The following is a 14232-nucleotide window of genomic DNA, read 5'->3' on the forward strand; positions in this document are numbered from 1 at the left end:
TATTTCCTTCTCCACTAATGCACATCTTTGACTGTTAGAATACTTACCTCTTCTTAGCTTGTTTTCTGGGTCAATTGAAAGTATGTACGGGCAAGAGTGTCTCTTTGAAACTCATCTTGACAGCAAATATGGAGAGACTAGGGTGATGAGGATGGGGACAGATGATAAGAGAAGGAAAACAGCTCCTGCTCTCAAGGAACTTATACTCAGTTTCTACTCAGCTGCCTCGTTGCTAAATAGTAGGATGTGAGGGATGCTCAGATGGGATGTGATGGCTGTTGACGCAGTAGACATATTAACATATTTGTAAATGAGCTTAATTTCTCAATTTTTTAGTAACACCCAATAAATACACTCGAAGTGATCATAATCACAAGTAAAGTGGTATTTGGAAAATTGACCCATTTATTTGATTCCTTATACAGAGAAAATTCCAGGTGTACATTTTATCCATGGCTACATACAATGATTCAATAAACTAGATAACGGTTAAATTTCTAAGGTAACTATTAAATTTGAGGTAGGATTTTTTTTTAAAAAATGGTTTGCAGGGGTTCTACATCAACCATGTTCCTTACTGATTGTTGCCCTTGGATTTGGGGGCATGGAAGGAAAGGGAGGGAGACAATGTCAAAGGAATGAGGTAACAGGAGCACTCCTTAGAAGTCAGAACCCACTGGGCTGTAGTACCAGATACAGATTCAGAGGGCTTTCTCACTCCTAAATGACTGATGCTGTGGTAAGGGCTATGTGACTGTTTAAAGTCATCTCTTGTTATCCATGCTATTTTGGAGCTGAGCAACAATGCAAACATGGAAAAGGGATTTTTATTTGAATTTGGAATACATCATGTGATTTCTACCCTTTATTACCTACCCCCTGATATCAGATGTAGAGTCCTAGTTATATTTTACCCAGGCTATTACTAAGTTAGCTTATATTACCTGAATCTATACCTACTATAGCAGAGGTATTTGAGACATGAATGGAGAGACTGGGAAAGGATATTCTTTGATTCAACTTTTGCCACAGTCAGATCACATGTGGATACATAATAGGTAACTGGGCCTAACTCACGAGAAAAGTCAAATGCTGAAATTGTCTAAGTATTTCTTCAAAGTGTCTGAATGTGGCTGTTCTACCATCACAAAAGAAAAAAGAAAAAGAAAAGAAAAGAAAAAAGAAAGCTGTTTTATTCACACTAGCAGATGTGTTTGGCCCTAGGTACTCAGACTTGGCCTGGCTTTTCTAATCAATTCCAGTGCTTCTGCCCAGACATTAAAATGCCCTGGGGCAGGGCAGTGGAGATCCTGTAGGAAACCAGATGTAGGTGTAGTGGATTACTTATCTTTTCCAAAGCATATTTTGTGGAATTGGTCCTTTTGGACTGCAGTTTCTTCACTGACTACTTTCCCCATGGCCTCTTTTCTCTTGCATCCTGGTTCTCTAGTTTGGACGAGGGTAGATGTCCCATAGCTCCCATCTTGCTGAAGGCCCATAGGAGGTATGCCTTGGGCCCAAATGTTCACTGTGAGGATGATATTACCTGGCAAGGGTGAATGGTTCCCATGTGAGCTACTGATGAGAAATGCTCCAGAGTAGTCACTGAACAACCTTCTTTAGTGTTTGAGGCACTTGTCTGAATTTCTTGGGGTAAAAATCATTTCTAGCAGGTTGCTTGTTTCATCTGGGTGCAAGGACAAGTCATTTTTCTTCTGTATGTTTTCAACACACTTTCCTTGCAGTGTCTTCACATGGAATCGCCTCAGAAGTGTAACCAGGACAACTTTCATCATCACCATGGCAATGTACTTTCCTGCACAGCTGCGGGGCCCAAAGCCAAATGGCTGAAAATACCTGTAAGGAACCTGTGAAAATGATCAGACCATTAGCCAGAGTGTTCAAGGCCAGAGTCATGCAATACAGTCTCTGATTTCACTCTGAAAACACTGGTCAGTCAGAACACTCTGTTTTGGGGTCTCAGCCATACTGCTTCTTCACTGATTTGAAGGACTGAATAAATAAACCCCTTTCTGATCTATTGTGATTCACCTTTTGTGCAGACTCATCCTCAGTCTCCACTTTTGCCATTCATGTAAATGAGCTGGAGTAAAGCAAAGCAAATCAACTTTTTACAGGCAATGCTGGGGTACTCAACTAGCTCTGGAGAGTACCCACAGCTCTCCTGCTGCTTTGCAAGTCTCCAACGCAAAGACTGTTTCTGTGTGATGCCATATAAGCCTGATGAAAAGGGACAAATGCAGACAAAACATGTCAGAACTAAGCATCTGTTTTTAGTTATGAAGAAAATTAATGAGGACCATGTCCGTCTGTCTTGTTCGAATCTGAATTTACATAGTGCCTGGCACATAGATGTTCAATACATTTTTTTGACTAATTGGCTGATTTACAGGATATTATCTAGATTGCCTATATAGAAACAGGATAAATTAAAGTACTGAATTAACTTCATGTTTCTATGATATATGCAAGTGGGAAAAGAGAGCACTGAATTATCTGGATAATTCAGGTTTAAAAATACTGTTGTGGCTGAAGTTGTTGTTCAGTGGTAGAGCACTTGCCTGGCATGCATGAGGTCTTGGGTTTGATCCTCAGTGCCATGTATAAATAAATTAATAAAATAAAAGATCCATTGACAACTAAAAAATTTTTTAAAAATTAAAAAAATACTGTTGCCTAAAATTTGACAGAATGGAGGCAGAATCTCCAATATAAGTCAAGTATAGAAAAAGCAGAATCTCTTCCACTTATTGAGTCTTACTTAGAATGAGACCTGCTGCTCATAAGGCTATTTGATGAACCAAAGTCAGATCTTTTGGTCTCACTTAATTTCCATCTAAAGCAGAAATGGATTTCTTTTGCTTAAATAGTGCTAGCTGAATCTGGATGATGACAAAGTGATCAGTTTAAATGGAAAAGTAGATTCACTGGGTTCAATATAACTTATCTCACTTTAGCAAAATTAGGGGCCTAGATTTTTCACATGTTGAGCCACCATGTTGCTCCCACTTAGATATTTTACAGAGCTGGAGACCCAGCAACCTTGGCTTAAGCAAGAACTTGGTAGCCGTGTCTAAGCCAGAGAACATGTGTGCTCCGAGTGAGCTGGCAGACGGGAATGGGTAAGAAGAATGAAAAGCGTGTGGTGCAAACACAGACCCAGAGCAGATTCAACAGTTGAAACTGCCAAGAGTGGTACATTCAGTTTTAAGAAGGGCTCTTACATTCTTCTCAAAATTTTCAAGAGTAAATTCGTTAGGCTTGGGGAAAAACTCGAGTCGATGCATTCTTCCAATATTTAGAATAATGTTAGTTCCCTTTTTCACTGGGTAGCCATCAATCACATCATCTTGTAAGGCTTTGCGCATGACCAAGTCCACGACGGGCTGGTACCGCAGGCTCTCGTAAATGAAGTTTTCCATCACTTTTAGTTTTTGCACATCGTCAATGTTTATCTCTCTCTCACCTGTGAGAGAAAAGTGGGCAAGGAAGGTAATGTTAGTTTCAATATGTGTTGAGTACTGACACTCCTATTTTTTTCCATAGAACAGTTTACTTTTGACTGAAAAACAATTATGTCTATAAAAATTCAGATATCAAGACAGTTATCTTAAAACCTGGAAGATTTCATAGAAACATTGAGATTTCCTGAAAAGTCAGAAACACTGGACCCACATTCCCACAGGACAACAGTGGGCTGAAGATGAGGGGCCGATTACCCCTTTAAAGGGGGTCCTGTGGACCATATCTAATTCCCTTCATACACCATTCAAATCTGCCTGGCTTCTGAAATCTGACTTTTAGACACAACTCTAAATTCTAGGAGTCATTCATTTCCTCTTTGGACTTGTGAGCAAACTCACAGCACAACCATCCCCAAAAAGGGTGCATGGGCTGCTGCACAGTCAAAGTGAGACAGTGGATTCAATCCATTGCAACAACATTTTTTCCTCTGGTTACTGTACAGTCACCTGCCCACATGTCTCCACATCTCTTCAAGAACAACCTTTCACAGTAGTGTGGCAAGAACTCCCCTCCAAAATAAAATAGGTATTTCAGATCAGTCTTGGTGGGACTGGGGATTGATGGGCACACTCACTGCCTCAGACTGGTATGACATTGCTCAAAGAGGCTTGAATTAGTCCCAGAGGTGGCAGAGCTTCAGCATTTCCTCAAATGGGCCACCACTTTTGAAGAATCAGAACTGGCCCAGGGTTCTGAGTCTAACCAAAGTAAGAAGCCCTGCCCCACATGTATTGGTCTTTGTACCCAAGGATGTAGTGGAGTATGTTTAACTGGGGTGGAGAGGTAGAAGGGAGGATGATGGGGAAGGTGACCAAAGGCATCCACTAGGAAGCAAATGAGTACAGGAAGGAGGACAGACATTTGTGCAAGTGGCTCTGCTGTTTTTCTGTCTTTGCAGAGGTCTGCTGAAGGATCAGGAGAACATCAATAAGTACAAACACGTTTCACCTCTTGAGGAAACTGTATCAAAGTTATATTAAAGGCTTATGTATTATGGTCTCAAAAGCAATTTCCCTCTGTGCCTTGAACTCCAGCCTTCTCTTCACTCCACTGGGCTTGATGTGTCCTCTCCCTCCCACCAGCCCAAGTGTGTTCCTGCAAAGATTACCAATATGAAGGAGATTCCAAATAAGGACCTCTGTTTTTTCCCAGAAGGCGGTCTGATTCTTGTGACTGTGGCAATGCTTTTGTGGAGAGTTACTACAGGATGGTGCTGAAACAGGCAGGGCCATGGAAAGAGAGGGGAGAAAGTAGAGGGAGACCTGGTGGCTCCCTGCAGAGGAGGAGGAGAGGCATCAGGGATGAGGGTGAGCCTCACTGGGTTGGAGTCCAGAAGGAAACTTTTCACTCCCTTGTCTTTGCTGTTATTCTCTCCTCTTCCTTCTGTCACCGATTGGAAGTTCATTTGTGACTGAGTTGCTTGAAATCCAGAAACAATGCTGTAAATAGCAGCCATTTTTCCTGGGTGGACCCACAAAGGCCTTTGAACTGATAAAGCAGGCATAGCATACACAATCCCAAGTTTTTGAAAGACAAATCCAACAATGAGTTAGGTTTGTATACACATAGAAAAAGATCTTGAAGAATAAACAGCAAATAATTAACACTGGTTAGCTCTGGGAATGACAATGAGGTCAGGAAGGACAGTGGAAAGGATTGGGAACTAATCCTTTTAGTTATCATTTTCTACTTTACACTTCTCTCTATTTTCTGAATTTTCCCAATGAGCATGTATTATTTTTATAGTAAAAAACAGAGAGAACCATCTTTTCAACCTACCTGGCATAGTCCAACTGTGATAGAATTACTTGTTTTATTTTTCTCCAAGTGGATTATAAAAAGAATTCTGTGTTTGACCTCCTTCTTAGGACATAAGAAATTGGCAATCAAAAGGATTATCTTTTAAATTCTATTATTTATTTGATAAATTCTTACCAACAACAGTCTGTATTTCCTTCATTATTGCCTCTTCAACTTTAGGGTGATTTGCAATGAGGAACAGCATGAAGTACACAGTGACAGACATAGTGTCAGGTGCTGCAATCAGCATTTCCAATACGCACTGGTTCACATTCTCTCTTGTCAGATCTCCACGTTTCTGAACAATTCGAAGAGGGGGAAAATTGAAAAAGTAATCAGTTTCAATAAAATAAGGGGAAGTGACCCTCAAGCTCAACAACCTCAATAAAATGAAATTATAGAAATTACATGTCTCTATAATTGACTATGAACATTTCACGTGACAATCTACAGCTGAACGATGAACAGTTTAGACAATTATCTACATGTAGTCTAGCCTCCATATCCTTGGGCTCCAATCTATGGATTCAACAACCACCTGGACATTGAGACTACTTGAAAAAACAATAGTGTCTGTAGTAAACATATAGAGACCTTTTTTCTTGTCATTATATCCTAAACAATACAGTATACCAACCATTTACATAGTACTTACACTGTATTCAAATAAGCAATCTAGAGATGATTCTAAGTATGTGGGAAGATATGTGTAGGTTTTATGTAAATATTCTGCTTTCTATACAGGACTTGAGCATCCTTGCATTTGAGTATCTGAAAAGGGTTCTGGATGAACTCCCTTAAATGCAGAGGAATGATTATATTGAAGGTCTTTAATATTCCTCTTTCCTGATTTCATATGCTGTATTGTGGTACAGAAGAGTTTTCAATTTTAAAGATCAGTTTTACTAGAATGTCTGCATGGGATATTTGGGTTGGGTTTATAGTACTTCTAGGGAAAATACTTAAAAGCAGAAATATGCAACTATTATAAAAGGGAATCTTTACACACACATGTACATGAACAGTCATAACATGTTGGGTAGGGAATTATGGTTAGTCTAGATCAGTACCTCAGCAAAAATCAATTCAGTGGCAAAATCCATACAGTCTTCTAGTTTCTCTGCTGTGGAAACCTTTTGCCTTTTTTCTTCTACCAAAATATTTATGGCATCTTTCAAATCCTTGCTGGAAAAAAAAGTCAAAATATAATCTCAATTTAAGCCTCTAGAAAAACATTGTTTTCCTGTGTGTTTAAACAAAATGTCCTGCTTCCCTTGAAGCCAGTGGTGTTCACGAATAAAGAAATTCATATTTTATTTCTTCACTAACATTCCTAAATTACATATGTTTATACTTTGTTAAGGTATCAGAGTTAACTAAGATATCTAGACTGGTAGTAAAATTAAAGCTGTGACTTTTTAGTTAAGGGTTAAACACTGATACCAAAGGCTACACTCAGCCATGTTTTGCAACTTCTGATTTGGTAGGCAGTGTTTAAAGTAAGAGCCCATGTATGTCTTTGGTTGGGGCAAGCACTCTTCAGTTTGTCGTAGGCGCTTCCATTTCCTGCCTTCTTACAGCCTCACAGCCCAGTTTTATTTGCCAGGCCCTGAAGACTATTGAGTATAAAATTCCTGTACTAGACAGTAAACTCAGGTGGGTACTATTCTTGATATTTATTCTCATACCTGTGACTTTTGCCTTACTGTAAGGTGTAAGCACTTAGTGCTTACTGTAAGTGTAAGCACTAGGAATAAGTAGCAGTATGAATATGTGTATGCATATTGTGGTAAAGGGAGAGCTCCTTGGACAACCAGTGAGGTTCTAGCCCAGGTTACTCACTTTCTATGTAACCTACTTTACATTTCTGAGCCTTATGTTTAGATGAACAATAAGGTCACCTTGAGGTCTAAATTCCATTCTTGTCTTAGTCCTTACATGTATGTGTTCATGTGTAAGCATATTGTTCCCTCATCCTAGGGGACAATATTCTGTGTTACGTTAAATGTACATATCTTTATTTCAAATTCTTATTGATATGGTCACAAATCAATAGCCTCTATTTTTAGTACAGTTCATCAAGTAAGAGACGAATCTTCCATCAATGTTCCTCATTTTAAAAAAAATTTCTTTTGAACATCATAAGGAAGATATTTAAACACTTTAAGAGAGTAATTGTGTGGCTGTAAATGAGGATGCATGTATTGTGTATCTCTATGAGTATACCTATACACACACACATACACACCCTTCCAGATATCTACCAAAGATGTATTCACATTCATTCATTCACCTACCCATCCATTTATTCAGCATATATTGGTTGAGCATCTTCTACATAAGGAAGACAGATATCTATTCAATTGGTGAGCTATGATGATTCTTTTCAAGTAGGCTTAGAATGCTGATAGCATTTCTACTGGAGCACTAGCCCCCAAATGGCCTGGAAGGTGTTTGGATGCCCCTACATTCTGAATTCATAAACAGTTCTTTCATAGAACTGCAGCCACTATTGAGCATATACTTCCTTCCTGAGCCAGAATTCAAAATTTTGCATTAGTGGACTGTGAATGCAAATTAGGATCTTTCCTATTCAAGTTACAAGTTGGCCCTAATAACTGCATAAATGTATGCATCTGAATTTATATGCCCTTCAAAACTGGAAGAATTGAGTTAAATGACAGTTTTCAGGAACTAGGAAATCTCTGACTTACAAGCATGTATATCGAGAATGTACCTGTGAATCAGTTATTTGGAATTCTGAATACATTTTTAAAGACTAGGCTACCAGCCTAGACTATAAACACCTATTCCAAGGTATTATGGGGCTGAAAAGCTTTACATTTACAAAAACAAAACATAGAAAACAATACTACTATGATATTTGGAATTAAAAGAAGCAAAAATATAAAATCGAATAAAGGTAGAGGTAGGTGTCCATTTATCTTCCCATAAATGTATTTTTAAAAAGTACTGACATTATTTTAAGTGTTAGGTGGAAGAGATGAAAAGATTTCTCTAGGTCTTTGTTACTATAGGAGATATAAATTAGTGCACTAATCATTGGCAACTGTGATATACAGAGGAAATGCTGCTGAGCTCCTTTCTATAGACTTCTGAGAGAAATAAATATACAGTTTACTGCTTTGTTCTATGGCCAAGGCCAAGGCTAAACTAATAACTTAAAAGAACACAATGAAACTCTTCAGAATACCACCACCACCAAGTTTGATCACAGTGAAGAGATAAATCCTTTATCTAATTCATTAAAGTCACAGTAAGCTCTGTGAAAGAAAAGGAAATGTGTAAAGAACCAACTGTGCAAATCATTTACCTAATACTCACCAACCACACGAGACCATGCAAAGCAACATCAAGTTAGGTTCCTCCCCAGAAACTAATATTATTGAATTTCAAAATCCACAGAAAGGATAAAATTGGGTCTTCAAAAATCTCTGGGACATTTTAGAAATGAAGAACTTAAGATGGTTAGGGATGCTTAAAGAAGATATAAATATAGGAAAAAGGGAAATTAACATATTTAATGCCCACTCTGCTGTGCTTAGATCTCATTGCTCTATATATGTGACCTCATCAACCTGTATTCCCACTCTAGAGGGGTTTATATTTTACTTTAAATAACTCCCCAAGGCCATTTAGTTCTAAATGGTAGGGGAGGATACAAACTGGGACTTTCTGCCTCTGAATCACATGGGTTTCCCACTGGTGGTCAGAGGAGGCAGTGTTTGGTAGCTGGGGAGCTGTACTTTAAAAACCCATAATTAGTCTGTAAGCTTTGGGGCATTTGTCTAGTTTTCTACTGGACTACTTTAAGACTAAAACAATGTCATTTAATGACAGTTTCAGGACCTCCAAAACAAAAAATATATAACAAAAAAATCACACATTTTATTGAAGTTCATTATAGTCATTATGCAATAATTCTTTGGGGACTACTATCAATTCTTTGGTTTGAATTATGTTAAATGCATTCAGAAGCAATACAACTACAAATTGGTTCTGTGTTTCCATTTTTCCAGATATGAAAAGAGAGTTCTCACAGATATTAATGTTAGGATTAGCCAACCTTTCTCAAGTACACTGCTGTGTCCTTGTTCCAGAAATGAGCTCTCGGACCACACACTCAGCACCCTGGCTGAGAAGCTGGTTGGCCAACGGCTTTTTTTTTACTCTCTCATCTAACTAAAAACAGCCAAATTACTATTAGTGTTTCATTGGCAACTTAATCAAAAATCCCCATGGGCTCTAGAAATGTAAAACTTACCAAAGAGGCCAACAACAGCAAAGACACAATGGAAAATAAGAAACAAAAAAATCCTTTCTGATTGCACTTATAAATCTTCCAAACTTGTGTTACTTACACAGGCTTTTCATATTTTTTGTATAGCCAAGAAATCTTAAAGAAGATGTTTGGCTTGAGAAGGAGAGCCTGCCATGCATCAAAATAACCCTGGATTTTATCCACCATGGCACTTTCTGAAAAACAAAAACAAAAATAGAGCCATTGAGCAAAATGTGAGCCTAAGAAGAGTATTTTGAGCAGAGAATATTCCCTACAGATTCTCCTTCCTGTCTGGGGCTCTAAGCTGAGCAAGGTTCCATCACCAGTTAACAATTTAGTCACATGAGTACCACTAGACAAAAACTAAACATTTTTCAACTATCAAATATCAGCCACCATGCTAGGTGCTTTACAAAGGATTGATTTAATTCTTATCATCTTACCAGAGGAGTAGTAGTTTTATCATTTTGCATATGAAAAAAATTGCAATTCATAGAAAATGAGACTTGACCAACATCATACAGCCAGTGTGACAGGAAGATCCTCAGGCTAGAGCCCAGTTCTGTCTGATCTCAGGATGACGCTCTTCTTCATTGTACCGGGTCCCAAAGGCAAGTTGAGAGTTTAACAGGTGCCCAGTGTAAATGGAAATAAACATATCCCCATATGCATTATGCAGGTTTTCTGACATCACATTCTGTACTCATGAGTTAACAGAGAGATTTTCAATTCACTTTACAGAATCCTTCCTAACAATTGAAACTTGGGAGAACCAAGGAGCAGGGCAGTGAGGTATGTAGAACAGGATGGAAAGGGACCAAGCAAGAGGTTGTGACTAAAATAGTTCAGAGTGAATGGAGGCTCCTATCCACCTGGCAGTCAGATGAAATTTCTATAGCTCTAATAAGGATCAGTTATAGCAGAAGAAATGAGGCTATGGGAGCTGGGGAGGAGAAACAGAAAGCTTACAGCTTGTCTACCTGCTCAAATGCCACAAACCAGGCCATGAGTGGTCTATCTCAGGTGGTTTGGGCAAATGCTAAATTTCATGTATGGTTGCTCTGCCTGGACTATTCTTCCTTCTGATCTGAACATGGCTCACGGCTTCACTCCATTCAGGCCACGTTCAGATGTCCTCTCCCTAGATGCCTTTCCTGATCACCTGTTCTGTACCAGCCATGCCCACCCCACTGCTCCCGCTTTGCTCTTTTTACCCTGCTTTGTTTTTACTTCAAGGCACTTATTACTGTCTAATAAATTTTCAATATTTACTTGTTTTATTGTCCATGTCTCCCTTAGAATGTAAGCTCCTTGAGGGTAAAAACTTCACCTGTATTATTTCTGTATCCCCAGAAACAAGAACAGTGCCTAGCATAAAACAGATCATCAATATGTATTTACTGAATGAAAGTGTGAATCAATGAACACTGGTGTAAATTAATTCAGGAAAAATCACATTAACCTGGATGTAACATCAATAATAGAATGGAATTAACATATTCAATTCAATTATTTCATTGCTTTTTGGTGAAAAAGTTTTAGTATTCACTTACATAACATAGTGAGGAAAGTGAGACATCTTGTCAGGGTTATTATAAGTATTAAATGGCAAGCATGCATGGAAAGCAATCTTTCATACTATTTGGTACATAGTAGATACTAAATTAATGGCAGCTATCATCATCATTTCTATCATTATCAGCAACAGCAGCAGCATCACCATCATTTTTATCAAACAGAATCAAGTTTTCATATTTGATAGCTTTTTATATCTATATATATGTATGTACACACATATATACATGTATGTATACACACATATATGTACATGTATATACATACACACACACACATATATCATGCCCAAAAGAATGGTTAGAAATGGTTAAATATACCCGTTTTATTGGTGGTAGGATACGTTAATGACCAAATTATCTGCTAAGTCTTAATCAGAGTAGAATGCTATTTCTTAAAGCAATGAGGATAGATAGCAAAGAAAGGCTGGCCCCTACTTCATGGAAATTTATATCTTATAAGTGAACAAGGCAGAAACATTGGGGGATGGGGTGCCTTAGGAATACTTAGAAATGTTTAAACAAGAGAACTGTACAAAACAGCACATGTTTAGTTGGTTATCCCTCTCATCCTCTTGTTTCATCAAGGGCAGAATGTCAAATCACAAGAGTGAAAAGTTCAGTACCGTCCAAGGGAATCCCCAAGAAAAGCATATTAGAGGTGTCCAGCATGATGCGCCGCATGAGGGTCAACACGTCAATGTAGCCCGACATATTGGTGACCTCCTCCAGTCTGTCCAGGTGCCTTATGATGGATTCAGCACAAACTGCCACCATGCGAACAAGGCCAGGGCCTGTTAAAGCTAAAGAACACACATCAGAGAATCAGCTGTCACTCACTCCAGGGCTCACAAACCACCAGGCTATTTTGGCATTTTGTGTTTGGAGCTCAATTGTCCTCACTTTTGCATTCAATGATAGGTTAGAAATTTTCATACTCTTTTTTATACTTTCCCATATTTTCCTAATTTTCTACAATCATTCCCTTAACTTTATGGTTAAAAGTGGATGAATGGATATTATTTTAAACAAGCTATTTAAACTTAAGCTTTCCTTCATGCTCTGGCAAATCATTTTTGAGATTGCAAATGAAACATTTAATATTTGTGGTCATAGTCATGATCAGTGATTTTTCATATTTGTTTTATACATTTCCCCTTTAAAGACAGTTTGGATTTGGCCTGGCTTATAATTATTTTCTGTTTCAACAGGTGGCAGGATACCACTACAGAACCAGTGAAAATGACCCTTAACTATTTGACCCAAGGTGCTTCCTGTTTAATTGTACATTATAGTTGTAAAAATGCTAGCTTTTCAAATCACCAAAAATGTCCTTGTCTTAATTTCAATTTCTCTTCAAATTGCTTCCAGATTTATTTTACTCAACCAACGACTTGCTAAGTGATTCCTAGTTTGCTTTTCAATGTTTCCCATGAAACTGGAAATTCAGTGGCAACTGCTTATTAGTCAACAGTACACCAGGCCCTTGATACATTGTTTGCCAAATAGAGGCTGAAGGAAGGAAAACAGGTAGAGTGAACTGGCCCTGCCCTCCTCTTTGCCTTGTTTCTGACCACCAGGGAAGTGGCTTTGGCTTATGGGTCCTGATGGTCCATAATGAAAGCTTAAGCTCCTCTGTCCCTCTTTGATATGTTTTTTTAAAGCTTCCTTTAGGAGTAGTCTCTTTTTGTAGGTCCTTTTATTATTCAGACTTGCTGTTAAGAGTCCTCCAGACAAGATAATAAATTCTGAGGAACTTTGTAGGTAACTCCAAAAGGTCACTTTCTCAAAAGAATGGAAACAAACAAAATAAAACAACAATACAACAACAAAAACTTTGAAGTGGCAACAGCCCATGCATCAAGGCAGACTTTGCACCTGAGAAAGGAGCCCTGAGGAGTGATTTAGACATTTAAGATTTCCATACATGAAAAAAAGAAGATTGAGGTAGGAGCATTCTTTCTGATTTCAGGAAGAACCCAGCAGACAGGAAGGGCCAAGGCATTGTTCTCTGGGTGGCTATCACATCTGCAAGTGGAACAAATCATTCCTTAATGATTCACCCTTTGCATGGAAGATTAGCTTCCAAAATCACTGGTGGCTTTCTTTTTAGGGTGATACATGATTTGCCTCTGTGTCTAAGAGCTTGAAGCCACATTTCACACTGATAGGGAGAATGTAATATCATTTCTTATAGGCAGTAGTGATTATATTATTTAATTTCTAAAAATATGTTTAAAAATATTATTTATCTAGGCCAAAAAAATTGAGCAAGTAATCAAATTTCATCAACATGGATAAACTTTTGGTAATTTCAGGAAACATATACCTTCTTTCCACCCTCCTGCCTCTTCCACCACCTTCCAGGATAAACCCTTTCCTAAGGTGCACCTAGCTTTTTTTCTGTAGACACACCCAATAAGTTTAAAATTTCATTAATGTTACTGGTTTTGATACCAGTAAATTTCATTAATGTTACTGGTTTTGATACCAGTAACAAAACCAGTGTCCACCTTTCTATTGTATCTGAAAAACCAACAAAGAGCCTAACTCCAAAAAGAGATTCCTCAAAAAAATGCTCAGGACTCTCACTGACTATAAAGAATGAGGCACCACAGTGAACTTTTTTATAAGCTCTTAGCTTCATAGTTTGGGACATTTAATTTGGGTGCAACTGCAGCATTTTTATTAGAAAATCTGATCTTACATAAATAGGGCTAATCTAATTAAAAATTCACAAAGATGTTTTGATTAATTTAATTTGCTGGTACTACAGTTTCTTCTCTCTCTCTCTCTCTCTCTTTTTTTTTTTTTTTTTTTTTTTGTGTGTGTGTGTGTGGGAGGTTTACTGGGGATTGAACCCAGGGGCACTTTACCACTGAACTATATCCTAAGCCTTTTTTATTTCATTTTTAAAATTTGAGGTCTTACTAGTTGCTAAGGCTGGCTTCAAACTTGTGATCCTCTTACCTCAGCCTCTCCAAAAGCTTGGATTATAGGTATGCACCA

General features: G+C 38.1%; 1 protein-coding gene across 1 annotated transcript in view; it reads right to left on the bottom strand.

Moving 5' to 3' along the window:
• Positions 1-1619: 1619 nt before the first annotated feature.
• Cyp19a1 (cytochrome P450 family 19 subfamily A member 1) overlaps positions 1620-14232 on the bottom strand; it is a 29305-nt gene continuing 16692 nt past the window's right edge. Inside the window, exons 4-9 of the mRNA XM_027926083.2 lie at positions 11850-12026; positions 9729-9843; positions 6417-6531; positions 5482-5644; positions 3246-3487; positions 1620-1868 (exon numbers count right to left, since the gene is read on the bottom strand). Coding sequence (XP_027781884.2) covers positions 1620-1868; positions 3246-3487; positions 5482-5644; positions 6417-6531; positions 9729-9843; positions 11850-12026 — 1061 coding nt within the window. The remainder of the gene's footprint in view (positions 1869-3245; positions 3488-5481; positions 5645-6416; positions 6532-9728; positions 9844-11849; positions 12027-14232) is intronic.

Source organism: Marmota flaviventris, chromosome 2 (genome assembly GCF_047511675.1).
Source record: "Marmota flaviventris isolate mMarFla1 chromosome 2, mMarFla1.hap1, whole genome shotgun sequence".
NCBI lineage: Eukaryota > Metazoa > Chordata > Mammalia > Rodentia > Sciuridae > Marmota > Marmota flaviventris.